The sequence below is a fragment of the Vigna umbellata genome, chromosome 1, assembly GCF_029865625.1.
Source record: "Vigna umbellata cultivar VRB3 chromosome 1, Vumbellata_1.0, whole genome shotgun sequence".
NCBI classification, from domain to species: Eukaryota; Viridiplantae; Streptophyta; class Magnoliopsida; order Fabales; family Fabaceae; genus Vigna; species Vigna umbellata.
In genome coordinates, this window is record NC_142165.1 from 11,462,656 (window position 1) to 11,481,757 (window position 19,102).

General features: G+C 37.5%; 1 protein-coding gene across 1 annotated transcript; it reads right to left on the reverse strand.

Annotated features, from left to right (window-relative positions):
* Window positions 1–201: 201 nt before the first annotated feature.
* LOC124839391 (ankyrin repeat-containing protein NPR4-like) lies at window positions 202–928 on the reverse strand. Its single transcript, XM_088092005.1, has one exon. The coding sequence runs from the start codon at window positions 924–926 to the stop codon at window positions 345–347; it is 582 nt and encodes a 193-aa protein (XP_087948131.1). The 5' UTR covers window positions 927–928; the 3' UTR covers window positions 202–344.
* Between the last annotated feature and the right edge of the window lie 18,174 nt (window positions 929–19,102).

Below are 19,102 nucleotides of genomic sequence, written 5' to 3' on the forward strand. Positions count from 1 at the left end.
CCTAAAATTATTATAACTGTGGGTAGAAGTCTTCACTATATATTAAGTTCAAAAATTTAATAGTCATATTCTATCTCTAAATATAAGTATTTTATTTTACTTTTAAGTTTTAAGTCATATTTTTCAATAAATCAAAAATCACAAAGTATAGAATTAATCTACACCAAACATTAAGCATAAAATTTAATAAAAAAGTACATTCAAAGTGATATGATATCCATGTTCAATAATTTCAAATTCAAGCACAAACTTTATTATTTCAAAAACAAATTATACAATGAGGTGGAGAATACAACCATGGAGTAATTAAGACAGAAAAATATAGGATAACACACTTAATGATGCTAACGTAGGTGCCTGAGTTCAAGTTTGGGACGATAGTATTTAGACCAATAGGAGTCGTCGAAGAACTTAGATTGGAAGAGAATAAACACAAGCAATGGGAAAATCCCCATTGGAGTCACTACATAAGAAACCCATTTTGTTGTGTGATCAAATATCAGAAAGGATGCTGCAACGAAAGCCACAACCATAGCAGCAACGGAGATTATTAGTAACTCCCAGCCAAAAGTCAAGCTGGGATGTAGTGATATAACAAATTCAGCGTCTCCGAATCTTGAAGAAGTGAAATTTGACAAGAAAGAGAGTATGGACGCAGAAGAAGTGAACAGTGCGATTGCATTTGTGACTATGAAAACTATGAACCAGGCATTGTTAACAGATTTCTTGTCACCTGGAACAGTGAGAGCAGCTGCAAATGCTACAGTAGCAACAAGCGTTGCCACAACCATCCCAGACTCAGCTATTCCTTTAGCAGATTCTTTGATATCTTTGGATAACTGGTTGTGTTCATCATAAAATACTTCAATTGGTGTCTTCCCCTTCTTGTTTCTCATAATCCTTAATTCATCAGGAACTCTTTTCATCAAACCCTATTTATCAACCACAAGTTCGTGTCAAGATTTCTGGAACTCTTACACGTTAAATATAGATGACACACAAAGAAATATAGATGCACTAAAACTTACTTATGGCGTTTTTTTTTCCTGACCCATAGCATAGATGCACAGAATAAAAACAAAAAGATAATATTCCCTCTTTAATCTAAATAATACTATTTAATCTATCTTTATCTATATAAACAAAAGAATAAATACTCCATCCCAGTCTAATAATAGAAAATCAAAATTATCAATTTATTTTATCTATCTCAAAATCAAACTAAAATTACTGGACCTAAACTAATAATTAGGAATCAAAACCACCACAACATATGTGGCAAAGATAAAATAAGATTTAAAATCTATATTTAATTTAAGTTTTTTTAACAAACCTCTTCCATAAACTTAAAATTTTTTATCTTTCATTCCTATATTTCAGATTTTTATATACATCACCCCACCTCGGACTTGTTTCTTTCAATCAGATTCGGATTCTAAATTTTTATCATTATCGACTTCTCTATTATTTTGACTGACTTTCTAATTATTTTTATAGACTTCATTTTCATTATTGTCGACCTCTTCTTGACCTTGACTAACTTGTTTTTAACATTTGTTTATTTGTTGTTTGCTGTGGCCTTCTTTCCATTAACATTGATATCACCACGATCTATCACGCTTCAACTCTTTTATGATTTTCTTCGCGACTATCCCCACAATCATGATTCTACATCCAATATCATTGTTTCTGAAATTCGACTTGTTAGCGGATACATAGAAATTCGACTTGTTAGCGGCTACTTCACTATGATGGTGGTTCTCCTTGCTAACATTTGTAGGATCCTGTTTCATATTATTTTATGCTAACTCCCTCCATATTTGGTTCTCCATGCTAAAAATCTTCAATTTTTCTTGAAGCTTCCAATTGACTTTCCTTAGACCTATATCTCCTCATATATTTCTTGGAGTTTCTTATTCACGACCTCTTGTATCAGTTTCACCAACATCTTTGATTGCCTTACTTTCTACTCCACGAGCTCCAATATTTTATCGTGTTTTATCGTCGTCATTTTCATCTCCAGGTTCGCCACCCTCATCATTATGATCTCCAACATCTTTGTTGAGCTTGGCATCATCTCAACCCTTTTTGTCGAGCTCTGGATGTCCCCTTTTGGACTATCCACACTCTTTGCCAACCTTTCCCAGCTTCCCATCAGGTTAATCGAGCATGTCTTACACTTCACCGAGTTATGTAGTCATTGAACCAAGAAAGTCGAGCTCTTCAATTGCTCATCCAAGTTTCCTTCTTGTTCTCTTAGGCTCATTGAGCTCTCCAATTGCACAGTGACCTCTTCTTTCGAGCTCTTCACCGAGCTCTCAAACAATTCAACAGTTGCTTTTCACCAGGCTCTCAATCGAGTTCTCTGCACATTATGTCGAACTCTTATCTACATTGAGCTTTGCACTTCAGAGCTCTCTACTAGAAATTTCGAGCTTTCCATCCACAATGTTGGGCTCCCTACGCTACTTGACGAAGCTTCTTGAGTTCTCCTCGTGCCCGACTTCCAATCTCCTACTCAGATTTAGTTTGACAACAATCAGCTCGACACAACCTGGAAATAGCTCGACATCTGATCTCCATCTTGGCAGGTTAGCCTTTGAGCTCTTTGACATTAATTTAACTATTTCTTTATCATCTTCCTCTGTAAAAAGATTTTTCTTACCACAGTTGTAGCACTTCGTCAATCTGCACTCGTTTATATAGTAGTTGTGCTAGTCACACTTAAAACACTCCATTCTTCACTGACCTCCTCGACTGTTCCCTTGTCTTCGGTCACACCGATTTTATTGACCGATTTGCTCTTTCCTGTCATCTTTAAAATCACCTCTGTCACGTCCTTCAAGACCTTGGCCCTATGTTCTGAGCATCTTCCTTCACGTTATGTTGTGTTTGAAGTGCTTGATCAAGTGGTTGAAAGTACTTCTTTCTACGTTGTTTGTGTGCCTTAAGTGACTCAACAAACTCTTCAACTAAAAGTGTTGATAGGTCCTTGGACTCCTTAATGGTGCAAACTTTGCTTTCAAAATCATTTGTTAATGATCTCAAAATTTTCTTCACAACCTGGCAGGCTGGCAACGGTTCTTCATTCTTGCCGAGTTGATTTTGCCACTTTCTCCATCCAAATTATGTACCCAGTCACTTATTCTCTGTCTTCCATCTTTAGATTTTCAAACTCCTCTCTGGGAGTTTGAAGCAGATCTACCTAACACAGTTGTCCCCTTTATACGTTATCTCAAGGATCTCCCAGGCTTCTTTTGAAGATGCAACTTTTGCTATCTTCTTAAAGTCTGATTCGTCCACTGCTCTGTACAATTGGTATAAAGTCGATTTGTCTTTCACTCAGATCTTTTTCAATGTAACAGTTTAGACTACCGTCTGTTCTTTGTCCTTCTTGGGTTCTTAGTACTCGCTCTCCACCACATCCCATACATTTTGGTATCTAAGAAGGACTCTTATTTGCAAACAAATACCATTTACAAGATTGGTCATCTCAATCTTTTATTTTTCTCAAGCATGTTGACTCTATTTTTTTTCTGTCACCCGACACTCAGAGCATGAAAATTCTGATACAACTTTGTTAAATATAGATAACACACAAAATAGATGCGATAAAACTCAATGTGATGATTTTTTCATTGAACCATGACATTCTTTAAATAGGTGAACATAGGATTTTTAATCAAGAACAAAGAACAAAAATAAAAGTAATATCTTAATAGCTTAATCTAAACAATACTACTTAATCTATCTTTATCTTTATCGCACAACGCATTCTACTCGTAGGGCGAGACAGGAGGCTCTCGCACGGCGCACACCTTAATTCGCATAGCGAATTAAGTCGCAACATACATCAGACTTCAACCTCTTGCATAACGTACCCAGGTTGCTATGCGGGAACCCAGACAGAGACCAACCTCCCCAAAGTTCTCGCTATGCGCCTCACTCACCCTTCGAATTAATTGGGCAGTGATCCCAGACCACCACCAGTCGCATAGTGTTAGGTGATTTCGGCAAGTGCACCGAATCGTTCAAGTAATAAACCGGTAAGACCGGGTATCGTTTTCCCAAAAGACTCGTAATACTAAAGAATTGTGCGATTAACAACTCATATAGACTCAATAACATAACATCAATTTACAAAACAAGTGCAAAAATGTAAATTCCTACATAATTACAAGGTTGGACTTTGGTATTGAAGGCACTTGGAAATGAAAAAGACTAGAAATGGTATGAAATGACATTGTTAAGGTTAGTTTTCACCAATGCACTCTTGTGTAAGACCAATTTCATCTCCTCTCTATCAATTTACTAAAGTCAATCCACTAAAACACTCTAGCCCTAATCCCTTAGGTGAAAGAGCCTAGGTTTTCCTTATCAAACTCCAATCCCTTGGACAATCTAACAAGCAAACCCGCATTAAAGAGCTAGGATCTAAGACAACATGTGAATCATCTTCCATCCCTAGAATCAATGAACCACAAGGACTCTTGTTTAAGTTCAAGGTTTCATCTTACGTCCCCATAACCCATGAAACCCCAAAATCAAGTCATGAACGTCCCCATTACATGCAAGCTTTAAGATCGGAAACAAGAATACTAGCAATTGATAGAAAAGGCATATATATAATCAAAGCATTCAACAATTACACAAGAGTTCAAAGACTACATCTATCCCCAACAAGATGGGTTTGGCTCTCCATTTCCATGGAGAGCCTTTAAGCTTACAAAATGGCCATGTAAGAAGATGAAGAACCCAAGAGGAAGAAGGGAGTGTTCCCACGAGCCCTAGCAGCTCTCCTCTGAGTGAGATGCACCTCCAAAGAACCAAAGACCCTTTCCCTTTCGCGTTTTAGGGTTAAATAGATTATGCTGCCACATCAGTAAAAATCGCGCCCGGCGCCCTCCCTGTTTCGCGCCTTCTCGCAAAAACTGCGTCCACTGAAAGTGACGAGCGTACTGAGCGCCTCTAAATTGGACGAGTGTCCTATTCTCCTGGCCGAACATCCGCTGAGCATCTCGCTGACGAGCGTCCACTGCGCTCTGGACGAACGAGCGTCCTCTTCTCTCTTTGCTGGACGAGCGTCCTCTCCTCTGCCTGACCGAACGTCCACTTCTGCTCTCTGGACGAGCGTCCTCATCTGCCTTCTGGACGAGCGTCCTCTATATTTGCAGGACGAGCGTCCTCTCTGTTTTCTGGACGAACGTCCTCCATGAACTTTTGGACGAGCGTTCTCTTAACTCGCTGGACGAACGTCCATTTCTCTGAGCGAGCGTCCCCTCTCCTGGGCGAGCGTCCTCTCTGTGACGAGCGTTCCTCTTTGTGACGAGCGTTCCTGCATGTGCTCACTTTGGTTCATCTCTATAATTTGTTGGAGACTCTTCCAAGCTCATTTTTAGCTACAAAATAAGGGATTATTGATGAAAGTACATCAAAGTAGCCAAAAACACATTTATTTAGAAAACAAGACAAAAGAAGAGGATTTAACAAGTTATAAGTTAGAAAGGAGTTGATTTTGCTACTAAATTGATGCTTAAATAATGGTAAAAGTTAGCATTATCAAATAGCGACAAGATTCGTCATGGCGAGTCTATAAACAGTGAGCATCACCCCCTGGTAATTCGCATGGCGCACCAACTTGCACAGCGAATTACCAAGACAGTGAGCACCCTCTACAGGGTCTCGCTATGCGAGACAACTCGCATAATGATACTGCATAATTTGTAGAACGCGAATTCTGCAGAATCACACACTCACACTAATCCTTACCATTTTTAGAGCTCTTAGCTAACTTCTAAGACCTCCAATTCGATTATTAAGTGTAATCATACTTGCCTAGATGATCCGAATCCTTCCCAGTACTAATCTAAAGTAATTAAATCCAGTTTTATCTTTTAAAATATCAATTCCTGCAACTTGTGTACCCAATCTCATTTCAACCATTTTCTAAAGACTTCACTCAGTTTTCTGACCCCTCACCAATTATATTGACTCCTCTAAACCAACCCAACTGTCCAATTAGTCACCAGAGAAGAACCCAACGTCTGAACGCATCAAACTCACCTTCGACGCCAGCACATATGACTAGTCACAACTGACTGGACCAGGCCAGGGCTGCTCTATGATCAGGGATGTGCCAACTCAAGTTTTTAAGGTTCCGCTATCCTACCAACAAAGAAAGGCTCTCAACAAGTCACAAAGGATCCCTCTAAACTGTTTCAACTCACTAAGCTCATCCTAGACTTGTGTTAATCAAAATCACTATGTTACTTCCCCTCAATTGACTTGTACTACTACCAATTTACTCAAAACAGTGCATACTTACCTTACCTCCCCTCTAACCCTCCTCTGACAGAACCCAAACCTTAAACATATCAAATTTGAATTATCGCTCAGTCCAACCAAAACCACATTCACCAATTTTTATCATAACAACTTACAACCAATACACTGTTACATGCACAATGTTCAGCATCATAACACAAGCCAATTTATACTCAATAGGTACATAACAGTTTAAATCAACGCACCAATTCAGGATTCAACATGCATATATCTCATAAATAAATTTCAAACAAAACAACTAGCTCCCCTTACCTTGAAGTTGAGCAGTACAACCAACTAGAGTGCCCTAACAATGCCTTTACAGCGAAAGTCCAACAGTGCCCTACAACCACCTAAATGGTGATGGAAACAACTCTTAGAACTAGAATAGACAGAGAATAAAAAAGGAGCACCACTAGCTGCATGCCCTAGGTTCCAAAAAAGTGGAGAAACTGACTTACCCGTCCGAATGGAAATTTAATCGGATAGAAGGGAAGCTCTCAACTCCGTGAGCGAAAGAACACCACCTATTTGAATTTTCAACGGTTCAAATAAGTGTAAGGGTAGAGAGAAGGCAAAGAAGGAAGAGGAAAGTGGAACTGAGTTTTAGAGAGAGAAAGAAGAACTGGAAATTGGTTTAGAGTTGGGAAAATGAAGGAACCCTTCTAAGGTCATGGTGCCTTTGGCCCTTTGGGTCTGGCTGCCTCAGAAAATAAGACCCCACAACCCATACAGTTTTCTTTCCAGGACCTTACATCAATAAAATATTTATAACTTTTAAAGAACCAAAATAATAAAAGATAAACACTAATAAGTGTTTTATCTTAAAAATTAGGGTTAAATATGTTTTTAGTTCTTAAACTATTGGCCGTTTCTGGTTTTCGTCCCTCTTTCAAAATAAGGTACAATTTAGTCCTCATTCTTTTCGAAACTTTAGTTTTAATCCTCAAAACTTTGGTTTTAGTCCTCATTTTGTTGACTAAATGAGGACCAAATTTTTAACGGTGTTAATTTTCGAGGACTAAAACCAATATTTTGAAAAGAATTAGGACCAAATTGTACCTTATTTTTAAAGAGAGACGAAAACCAGAAACAACCAATAGTTTAAGGACTAAAAACATATTTAACCCATAAAATTATAATTATTCACAATAGGATTTATCCAAAAAGTGAAAACTAAAAGAGAATATATTAAAGAACGAAAAAGATAAATAATTCTTAAAGTTATTATTTTAAAAAACTCACAAAATATATTAAAGTTATGAATTAGATATTGATTTAAACTTCAATTATTTACCCTGATGAGTTATAATCTGTGATTTGGAGATGTTATTATTTCACAATCTTCTAAATTCACTTGGCAAGGCTTTTGGCTCAAAGGTACAGGACCAGAGGAAAACATTTGAAGTGCATTAATTTCAATAATAGTTCAACCAAAACAAATATATATCTTATATATAAATATGAACTTTCTTGAACTTATGTCAATTGTAATGGTGATCCATGCTCAATATTAACATTGTCCTTACATTTATCAAAAATATTTTTTTCTTTCAAAGTGAAAACAAGATAAATTCTTTTGTTAAATTAAAAAATTAAAAACTAATACAATAAATAATCAAATATACTTAAAAAAACACCAAAATAATAATACTTAAAACTACCTAAAAAATATTTTAAATTTTTTATATCAATTTTAAATAAATTTACCAATTTTAAATAAATTTATTTTTTTAATAAACTAAATACATTCATACAAATTATCTAAATAAACATTTAGAAATAATATAATAAAAGAATTTAAAATAATCTGATAAACATTTACAAATAATATATTATAGAATAAATTAATTATTTACAAATAAATTATAAAATCATAAACTAATACAATAAATTAAAAATATTTAAATAATCTAATATACTTAAAGAAACACCAAAATACTTAACACTACCTAAAATATATTTTAAAATTTCTAAGGATACGTTTGAAAATATATGCATCTTTAATAATGATCTAAAATTTCAATACAAAAACAAGGGATAGTTGGTTTTCACAGGTATTTATGATATTATACTATTCATCTACGATTACCTCTTACTCGAAAAAATAAAAATAATGTTTAATTTATATTTTATTTAATTAAATTAAAATTAAAATAAAATTAATTTATATTTTATTTAATTAAAAAATTTTAATTTCTATAATTTTTTTATAATTTTATTTTAAAAATATCTAAAAAATATATTTTTTAATATTTATAAGTATCTCTATGTATATGTAAGTTTTAAAACACCGTCGGACTTTTTTTTTTGAAATGGATATGGGTATGACAAAATTATGATAAAATTTTTAATGATATGCTAATGTACGTGTGCAAGTAATGAGTTACTCAAGTTTAGACATACCGTAACCTCTGCTCAAGATGAAGTCCAAGATTCTAAATTGAGAGAGAAGATAAAAAATAATGTAAAAAAGGCCATTGAAGCCCACACATAAGAAACCCAGTTGCTTTTGCAGCTAAATAGGAGAAAGGATGCTGTAGTGAAAGCCACAACCATAGAAACAATAGAGATTATTAGTAACTACAAAATGTTTCTTTGGCAGCACCTTTTACCTCTTCAGATAACTACAAAATGTGTTGATATTAAACAAGCAAATGCAGTAGGTTCAGTCCATTATTATCATCCTTTATTGGCATGAATGGTTTAATAATATGAGAAACAAGTGATGAGAGTATTAGGTATATATTTTAACCAAAAAAAATACAAGGTATTTTGATACAATTTTTAATAAATTTTTTTGCTGAGTGTATAAGTCTTTTATTAATTTTTTCATTTTTATCCAAATACTGACTTTGACCAATTTAAGATTACTCTCGTAACCTCAAATTTTATGAGTTTGTTCCATCAAACAACACTGCCGAGATTAGTTTATTAGTTCCATATACGCCTCTCGTTTTCTAATAATCTAACATTTTAATAGCTTTAACTGGAGATTTTTACTTTCTGCAAATCAATTTAAGAAATATTTATTTTAGGTAAAATAATTTGTGAGAGTTTTTTAGTCCTTCATAATTAGAATCATCACAAATTATTTTTGGAGTTTTAGTGTGACTTTTGTATCAAATTTATATTGCAAATGTTTTTTAATAAAAATTCTTATAAGTAATTATTATTTTGTTGAGATTTTAAACCTTCTTTATTTATAATTATTATTTACATTCATAATTTTTAATTTAATGAAATACGTTTTTTATAATAAAAATAAATAAAATTATAAAATATACAAAAATTAATAAAAGTTAATTTTATTGATCATTTAAGAAAAAATATTTTGACCATTACAATGAATTATATGAATTATAATGTAAATATAAAAAATAAAATATATAATAGAGCATCAACTCAGAAAACTTGTGTGGTATACAGCAACATATTATAATGTGGTCCTTTGTTTGAGAAAGGGGATGACTAATGAAATCTACGTAATTCTCCTATGATATTCTGTTTTCTCTCTGTTTTCTCTCTGATTATTCCCTTCTGGATTTTGTTCTAACCTCTCATTGGTGCTTTTATTGAGCCTCTTCTTCTTATGGCAGATTCTTTTGACATTTTTTCTTCCCTTGCCAAAAAGCTGGAGCAAATTCTTTTCTCCCAAGCCAATTTCTCAAACACGTTACATGACATAACTGCTCACACTTCTCTTTTGGAATCCAAACTCCCTATATCACCTTTCCATCATTAACACATCTTTACTCGTCCTCTTAAGTTCGACCTTCCTTCTTTCAACGATAATGATGCATAGGGTTGGATCTTCAAGATCACTCACTTTTTTTATTTTCACATGACACCACCGGAACAGAGAACCCAGATTGCTTCCTTCTACCTGGAGGGACATGCACTTGCTTGGTACCAATGGATGCATAATAATGGCCTACTTAGCTCTTCGGATGCCTTCCTCCGTTCGGAACTGAGATTTGCACCATCCAAGTTTGACGATCCGATCGCTGCAATCTGCCGCCTTACTCAAACTAAGACCCTTCATGATTATATCTCTGAGTTTGAGTCGATCGCCAATCGCGTCTTAGGGTATCTAGCCAGCTTCTACCTCAGTTGCTTCATCTCCGGCCTTTAGCCCCACCTTCGACGAGAGGTCATAACCCTTCAGCTTGCCGACATGCCACAAGCCGTGGCGATCGCCAAATTACACGACGACAAATCTAAACATTCTCCATCTCCTTTGTCCTTCACCAAATTCTCCAGATCGCCACCACTTCCACCACTACTCCCCAAACCTCCCTCCAAACTACCCATCAAATGTCTCACTGAAGCTGAAATGCAGGCACGCCGTGAGAAGAACCTTTGCTATAATTGTGATAAAAGGTATACACCTGACCATCGTTGTAAGTCCCAGTTCCTCTTGCTCATTGTTTCTGACCCTGACGATGTTTCTAAGCCACCCACAAAATTAGATTGTGACCCACCAGATAACCCAACTTTGGAAGCATGGTTGATCAACCTTCATTCTTTCTCGGGTCATTGGACCCCTAGAACCTTTCAAAGTCACAGGCTCTATTAATGGTTATGAAGTACAAATCATGATTGATAGTGGTGCAACACACAATTTCTTTCAAACTAAGGTAGCTCATTTTCTTAACCTTGCACTTGATCCCACCTCGAGTCCACTAACAGTCATGGTGAGGAATGAGGAATTTTTACCTTGCACTACATTTTGCCCTAAGCCCCACATTACATTAGCCTATCTCGAATTCCCTATTGATTTATACTCCTTGGATCACTCTGGCACTGATGCAGTATTAGGGGTCCAATGGCTTACTCAAGTTAGCCCATTCATCATGGACTATAATGGGTCTTTTATGATATTTATGTGGGAGGGTAAGATGATAGAACTCAAGGGAGAACAAGGTCCAAACCCTACACCTATAATAGCCTACCAACTTAAACGCCTACAACACACCAACAGAGTAGAAGCACTTTTTCAACTCAAACTCGAACCTTCTCCATCCATCCATTCTCCCACTTCACATATACCTCATTTGCCCTCTAATCCTGCTATCCCTTCATCTTCTACTCCCCAACTACAAAACTTAATCACCACCTACTCTGTTCTATTTTCCCCGCCAACCACCCTTCCCACATCCCGTTATATTGACCATTCCATCAACCTTTTACCCAACATGGCTCTCATTTCAGTGCGCCCTTACAGATACCCTCATTTTCAGAAGTAAGAAATTGAGGTCCAGGTTCAAAAGATGCTAGACTCGGGGTTCATTACGCCAAGCACAAGCCCTTATTCTTCCCCTGTTCTTCTTGACAAGAAGAAAGACGATACATGGCGATTTTGCATTGATTATCGTGTCTTTAACACCATATCGTTAAAGACAAATTTCTGATTCCTACGGTAGATGAGTTTTTTTGATGAACTTTGTAATGCTACATGATTCTCTAAACTAGACCTTTTCTCGTCACATGGTGTCACACCAGATCCTTCAAAGGTCCAAGATATCGTTGATTGGTCGCTACCAATCACTCTGAACTCCCTACATGGTTTTCTTGGACTCACAGGGTTTTACCGTCGATTTGTAAAGGGGTATGCCTCTATTGCTTTTGCCTTAATTGATTTACTTAAGAAGGATAACTTTATCTGGTCTACTTCAGCTACTACGGCTTTTGAGAACCTTAAAACTGTTGTTACTACTGCCCCAATATTGGCTCTGCCACAGTTTGATTTAGTTTTCACTATTCAAACTGATGTCTCTGGTTTTAGTACGAGGGTTGTTTTATCATAGGAGGACATCCAATTGCTTTTTTCAGTAAGCGATTTTGCCCTAAATTGTGACATTCATCAACGTACATCAGGGAATTTTTTGCTATCACATCTGTTATTCAGAATGGTGACAAAATTGCTTGGTCGCCACTTCATCATCTACACTAATCAACAGACCATCAAGGAATTGCTATCAAACTGTCCTAACTCCTGACCAACAGTCCTATGTAGCCAAATTATTGGGATTCGACTTTGAGATACATTATAAATCAGGAAAAACAAACACCTTTGTTGATGCACTTTCCCGTGTTTCACCTAATGTAGGCTCATTTTTCCTCATTTTTTGTCTCACATGGGCTTTCTCCAAGATCTTAAACACACTCTTGCTTCTGATACTACTTTCTTGGATCTTAAGAGTAATATTTTGCAGGACCCCTCCATGTTCCCTGACTTTTCCATTCAACAAGATCTCATACTTTATAAAGGGAAAATTTGGCTTCCCAAGTCTTGCTCCATGATTCCCTTGAACCTCCAAGAGTTTCACTCGACCCCTTTGGCTGGTTATCTAGGGGCTACTCCTACATTGGCTAAAATACAGACTAACTTTTATTGGAGACTGTATGAGGAAAGACATCATCTCTTTCATTGCTCATTGCACCACTTTTCAACAAACAAAGATTCCCACCCAACGTTCCTCAGACTTGCTACAACCTATCCCTCCTTCGTCATGCAGCTAGGAGGATATCTCTCTAGACTTCATAATTGGACTGCCTCCATATCAGCCACTATACTATCTTGGTTGTGGTGAATCGGTTTTCTAAAGGTGCACATTTTGGTATATTGCCCCGCTCATTCATCGCCATTAAGGTTGCTGATCTCTTCACTAATATGGTGTGTAAATTACATGGTCTTCCTCGAAGCTTAATTTCAAACCGCGATCCTATATTTGTTAGTCACTTTTGGAGGGAACTCTTTCCTTTGAGTGGCACCAAGTTGCGCATGTCTACAACTTACCATCCTCAAACAGACGGACAAACTGAGGTTTCAAATAAGATTCTCCAACAGTATTTGCGTTGTTTTGTCCATTATAGACCATCTTTATAGGGCAAATTCCTTCCTTGGGTAAAGTGGTGTTTCAACACCACCGTTAATTCCTCCACTGGTTTCACTCCCTTTGAAGTTATGTTCGGCCGTTCTCCACCAAACATCCCTCAAACTTCGGTTAAGGATACTATCAATGCTGCGGCCCAATTTGAAATCAACTCCCGCGAATAAATTATTTGCAAATTGCAATCCAATCTTCTCAAAGCTCAACAAACCATGAAACATTGGTCAGACTCCCACTGATGTGATGTTCACTTCAACATCGTTGACTGGGTTTATGTGAGGCTTCGTCCTCGTCGCTAACACTCCCTCATTGGTCATTACCTTGGCAAATTGCAAAAAAGGTTCTTCGCTTATCAGGTTCTTGAAAAAATAGGTGACGTGGCCTACAAATTGGACTTTCCTTCTACTGCCAAGATACATAATGTGTTCCATGTGAGCCTTCTTAAGCCTCACCAGGGTCCTCTTCCTTCCCCTCAACCACTAAGTCTTCCCCTTGACATTGAAGGCAATCAACCAATACTCACTCCTACTGCTATTTTGGATTGGAAGTTGTCCACCGACATTGATGCTCCACAACAATTGGTTTTAATTCAATGGCAGGGCCTTCCTTTGGAAGAGGCCACCTGGGAACCATGTGCACATATTCAAGCCCAATTTCACCTTGAGGACAAGGTGAATATTGAAGAGGGAGGAGATGTTCCCACTTCTCCTAACAGACCCAATATAGTTGAATAGCCAAATCTAGAGAATATTCAAGAGGAATGCAAGACCCCAATAAATTTGAAAGAAACCCATTTACCTCAAGGATTATGTAACCATTACGTGACAGTATTTGTCGGAATTGATTAGGCAGAAGGAAACATGTTTAACAAACTTTATTCTTTTTTACATTACATGTTGACTGTATGGTGCTATAAAGACATTGTTTTTGTGTGAGAAAGAGGATGACGAGAGAAAGAGGATGACGAATGAAATCTGCATAATTCTCTTCTGATATTCTGTTTTCTCTTTGATTATTCCCTTCTGGATTTTGTTCTAATCTTTCATTTTGTTTATAAAAGTTTGGTGTTAAAATAATTTTTTCAAGGGGAATTAGATTCTGAAGTACGATAATTAGTTGATGAAATCGATTTGGTAAGTTACAATTGAGGAGAGAATAAAGATAAGTTGAAGCTTGGTACATTTTCAATGGTGTGTGTAACATCCCAAAATATAGTAATTACCATAAATTAGAACTAATCACATTTACAGAATTAAACAGTGCAGTCTTAAATTAATCAGCTATTAAAACCGAACGTTAAACTGATACAGAGTTCATAAATTTCTACAATGTAACCAAGGTTCAGGACGAACGGTTTTACAAAACCAAATAACCGAACGTCGCGAAAAGCTACACCGCTATACTAAAGACTAAAACTTAACGAGCGCACTAAGGCTCGGCTTTAACCTCTACTTCGACCAGATTGGCGTCCTCCAAATTTTCTTCTTCCAGTGTTTCTTCAAGCAGCGCCTCTCCGTCTGCTCACATCCACACGGATGATCATTGCATTGACAAGACGGACGTACATAAACAGTAGACAACACAAGGAAATGCAAGGGTAAGCTTAGGTAATTTAATTCATACAACCAACATACAATATAACATAAGCAATCAACATACAAGACATATAACAATGTATCAGCATAGACTCAATCATCCAAACTCTCATAAAACCCGACCGTCCGGACTGTATGAATCCATGTATCTACAGGCGTTCGTGCACTCGGGTGATGTGATAACTGTAAACGCTCAACAGCTGCCACCCGAGGTTAGCCCTATCAGTCCAAAGTACTCAGTAGGACTAGGACCTCCTGCCATTCCCACACATGACCTACTCCCCTCTACATGAGGACGAACACTCACGGAATATCAGGATGAACAGTCATCAGCAGCTTTACCATGGTCATACTACACAACTTATCACATTCAGATCATAGAGACGTTCCTCCTTGGAACGCTCGTTCAAATTCCACTTTCAATGTTTCACTCAAAATACCGTTCGCACCTTATAACTTTTCTTCTTAATCACATTTTCATTCTTTGTTCCACTTTCATAAAATGACGAGCGTTCATCCTTTTTGAAATAAGGACGAACGTTATCACAGTACAGAGAAATTCCTCGTTTCTGAACAAAAGAAACGAACACCTGCCTGCTGACGGACGTTACGAATACTTAAATCAGTTAAATGAACTGATTCTAGAAAGTCTGAATAATACTTAGAATAATTCAAGTACAATGACTCTAGGTCGAATCAAATGGATAGATACACCAAAAATTATTTAGATAAATAAAACGAGCGTGATTTAATCCGGAGACAACACCGCCAGTCAATGACCGAACGCCAACTAATAATTTGGACGAACGCTATTTACGTTCGCTCAGGAATCAAAGATAAGGACGAGCGTTCAGTATAAAACCGAACACTGCTTAGGACGAACGCTAGGTAGATGACCGAGCACTAATTAGAACGAACACTCGATATAAGACCGAGAGCTCATTGGGACGAACGCTTAGTATAAGACTAAGCGCTACCTATAACGAACGCTGGATTATAAAACCGAGCGTTACTAATATAACTTCAATTAATTACGATCGTTGGATACCACTAGGCTGAGCCGAACGCTCAAACCTAGCCTTTTCACAAAAGGACGCTCGTTCTCAAGCAGAGTTCCTTCCAAATGAAAGAATTCCATTCTAAGTCATTTTCAGGGAAACCGAACGGTATAAGACCGTTCGATGACGAGCGTGCATTATCAAGGTAAGGAATATCATATTTTCCAGATTTTTCATCTACATTAACTCCTCATTTTTCATACGATTCATATCTTATAATTTTATCTCCATCATAAATCTCATACTTTATAGAATTCATATTATCATCTCATACTCTACATAACTTATCCATTTTCCAATTGAAACATTTCATCATCAACATACAGTTCAAACAATATCACCCATATTCAAACAAAAACAGTGTTCGTTCATGCATAATTACAAAACATATTACTCATATATCCGGTTCACATCATCACATCATGCTTTCACGTTACATACAAGTATCAATTAAATTACTGAGCTTCCCTTACCTGGTTCAGCAGTGAACTTCCAAATACAAGGGTTGTGTTCGACTTCTCACAGCTTTCTATCCAAAGAGTCACTCAACAGCTTTTCACTTAATCTAAAATACCCAAAATCATAAACAACTCAGACCTATAACCCATGCATGCAACCAGAACTTGGTTCGCATGAACTAAATGGACGAACGTTCAGAGACGAGAACTTACCAGCTCAAATCCCAGTTCTGTTCGGTCCAGAACGATGCTCACGGTTCAGGGAACGTTTCCACGGTCTCTGAAAGTAAATCGGAGAAGATGGTGATGAGTTACGGTGGAGAGAAGTTGAAGTGGTTTCAGAGAGAAGGCAGAGAATTTGAAATCAGAATTTCGGGGAAGAAGATGAAGCATGCAGAAGAGTGGAGAAGAGTTTTTCAGAAAATAATTTTTTTCCCTTCCCACGCAGGACGAACGTCCATTCTCCACATGCCACTTGTCTTCCACTAAGGTTTTTCGAATGTTCCAGCCGTGACACTTGGCAGTTGCATGCAGAGTGGGTGTGAGTGCGTTTTGACGTGGCACGGTGCATTTAATGATGGCCAGAGTGTGGGGTTGGGGTGCGTTAATCAAGATTTGACATGTATTTATATGTGGTAATTATTTAGGATCTCACAGTGTGGACACAACTTTCGAATTGTTTATCCACATATGTCTTACAGTTGATGCAATAATGCTTTTGCTTACAATTTTACAAACTAAAAGTCGTCATCAGTTGAATCTGAAGATTTGCGACGAACAAACTTTAATAATGGCTTCACAAAAATATCATACAATACATTAACCATTGATAATGCTAATTTTTACCATTATTTAAGCATCAATTTAGTAGCAAAATCAACTCCTTTCTAACTTATAACTTGTTTAATCCTCTTCTTTTGTCTTGTTTTCTGAATAATTGTGTTTTAGGAAACTTTGATGTAATTTCATCTATAATCCCCTATTTTGTAGCTAATAATGTGCTTGGAAGGGTCTCCAATAATGTCTAAAGTTGAACCAACCACTATCAGCAAGCAGAGCTGCAGAAACGCTCGTCGCTCGCCCAGAGACGCTCGTCCAGTGTGCATCACGAGAGGACGCTCGTCCATGATAAGTGGACGCTCGTCCTGTGGACGCATGAGAGGACGCTCGTCCAGACTGTTAGCACGAGCGGACGCTCGCTCAGAGAGAACCGGACGCTCGTCCAGCGAGCTAAGAGGACGTTCGTCCAGAGAGAAATGAACGCTCGTCCAACGAGAAGAGAACGCTCGTCCAACGAAGACGACAAGAGGACGCTCGTACAGCAAGGATGAGCAGTGGACGTTCGTCAAGAGAGCAGTGGACGCTCGTCCTTTGGACGTTTGAGTGGACGCTCGTCTTTTAGACGTATGAGTGGACGCTCGTCCTTTGGACGTATGAGTGGACGCTCGTCCTTTGGACGTATGAGTATACGCTCATCCATTTTCAGTGGACGCTCGTCCAAAATTGTTTTTCCAGAGAGTTTCACGCTCGGGTGCGAGAAATGGGGCGCCCGGGCGTGACTTTCCAGTGAGTCTCGCGCCCTGGCGCGAAACAGAGGGGGCGCTGGGCGCGATTTTTTCTGATGTGGCAGACAGCTTATTTAACCTAGAAACATGTAAGGGCTTTGGTATCTTTGGCTGCCCAGACACGTTTTCTCTCAATTGGAGCTCTAGGAGGCGAGCTAGGAGCTGTGGGAACAGTCCTTCTTCACCCTTGGGTCTTCTTCCTTCCTCCATTTCCACCATTGTTGTAAGCTTGAGCTCTCCATTCATGGAGAGCTAGTTTCATTATTGTTGGGGGATTGATGTAGCCACTGAAATCTTATGTAAACTACTATGTTTTGAATAAATTTATGCCTCTTTCATTGATTGTTAGTGTTTAATTCCTTTTCTTAATGCTTGTTGTGAAGTTGCTACCCATTACATGATTTTAGGGTTTGCTTGATATTGGGAAATGTTGGGTAAATCTGGACTTGGATTAAACACCTAAAGGAAACAATATCTAGGGATAGAATTAGGACCTTTGGTTGTCTTAGATCTCAATTCTTAATGCGGAAATAATTGTTAGGTCTTCCAAGGGATTGGAGCCTAATAAGGAAGTCTAGGCTCTCTCTACCAAGGGATTGGGTTTGAGTAATTTAGTAGATTGACATTGGCATATTAATGAAGAGGAAGTGATTTTCTATACATAAGAATGAAGTAGGTGAAATCATACCCCCAACAATATCATTCCATATCATTTCTAATCTTTCCATTTCCAAGTGTTTGAGTATCTAAGATCACTTTTATCGATTATGTTTCATGTTTACTTTGATTGTACAAAAACACAAATTATGAAGCATTCTTTAGTCTAAGTTAGTTGGAAATTATACGATTGTTTGGTGACACGAGTCTCTTGGGAAACGATATCCGGTCTTACTGGTTTTATTACTTAGAACGATTTGGTACACTTGCCAAAGTCTTAACAAGTTTTTGGCGCCGTTGCCGGGGACTCGTGGTTAACACTATACTTTTGTGTGATTCTTAGCCAATTTAGGCTTTATTCTTATATTCTTTTTACTGTGAATAATTTTTGTTTTCTTTTATTGTTGGATAACTTGGTGCTCTAGTATTGTTGTCTCTAGTGTGTGCAGGGCACAATCCATACTAGGAGCACACCATCCTCTGAGCCTCTCCTTTTTGACCCTGAAGTTGAGAAAACTGCCCGTAGAAACAACAGTAGAAGGAGAAGGA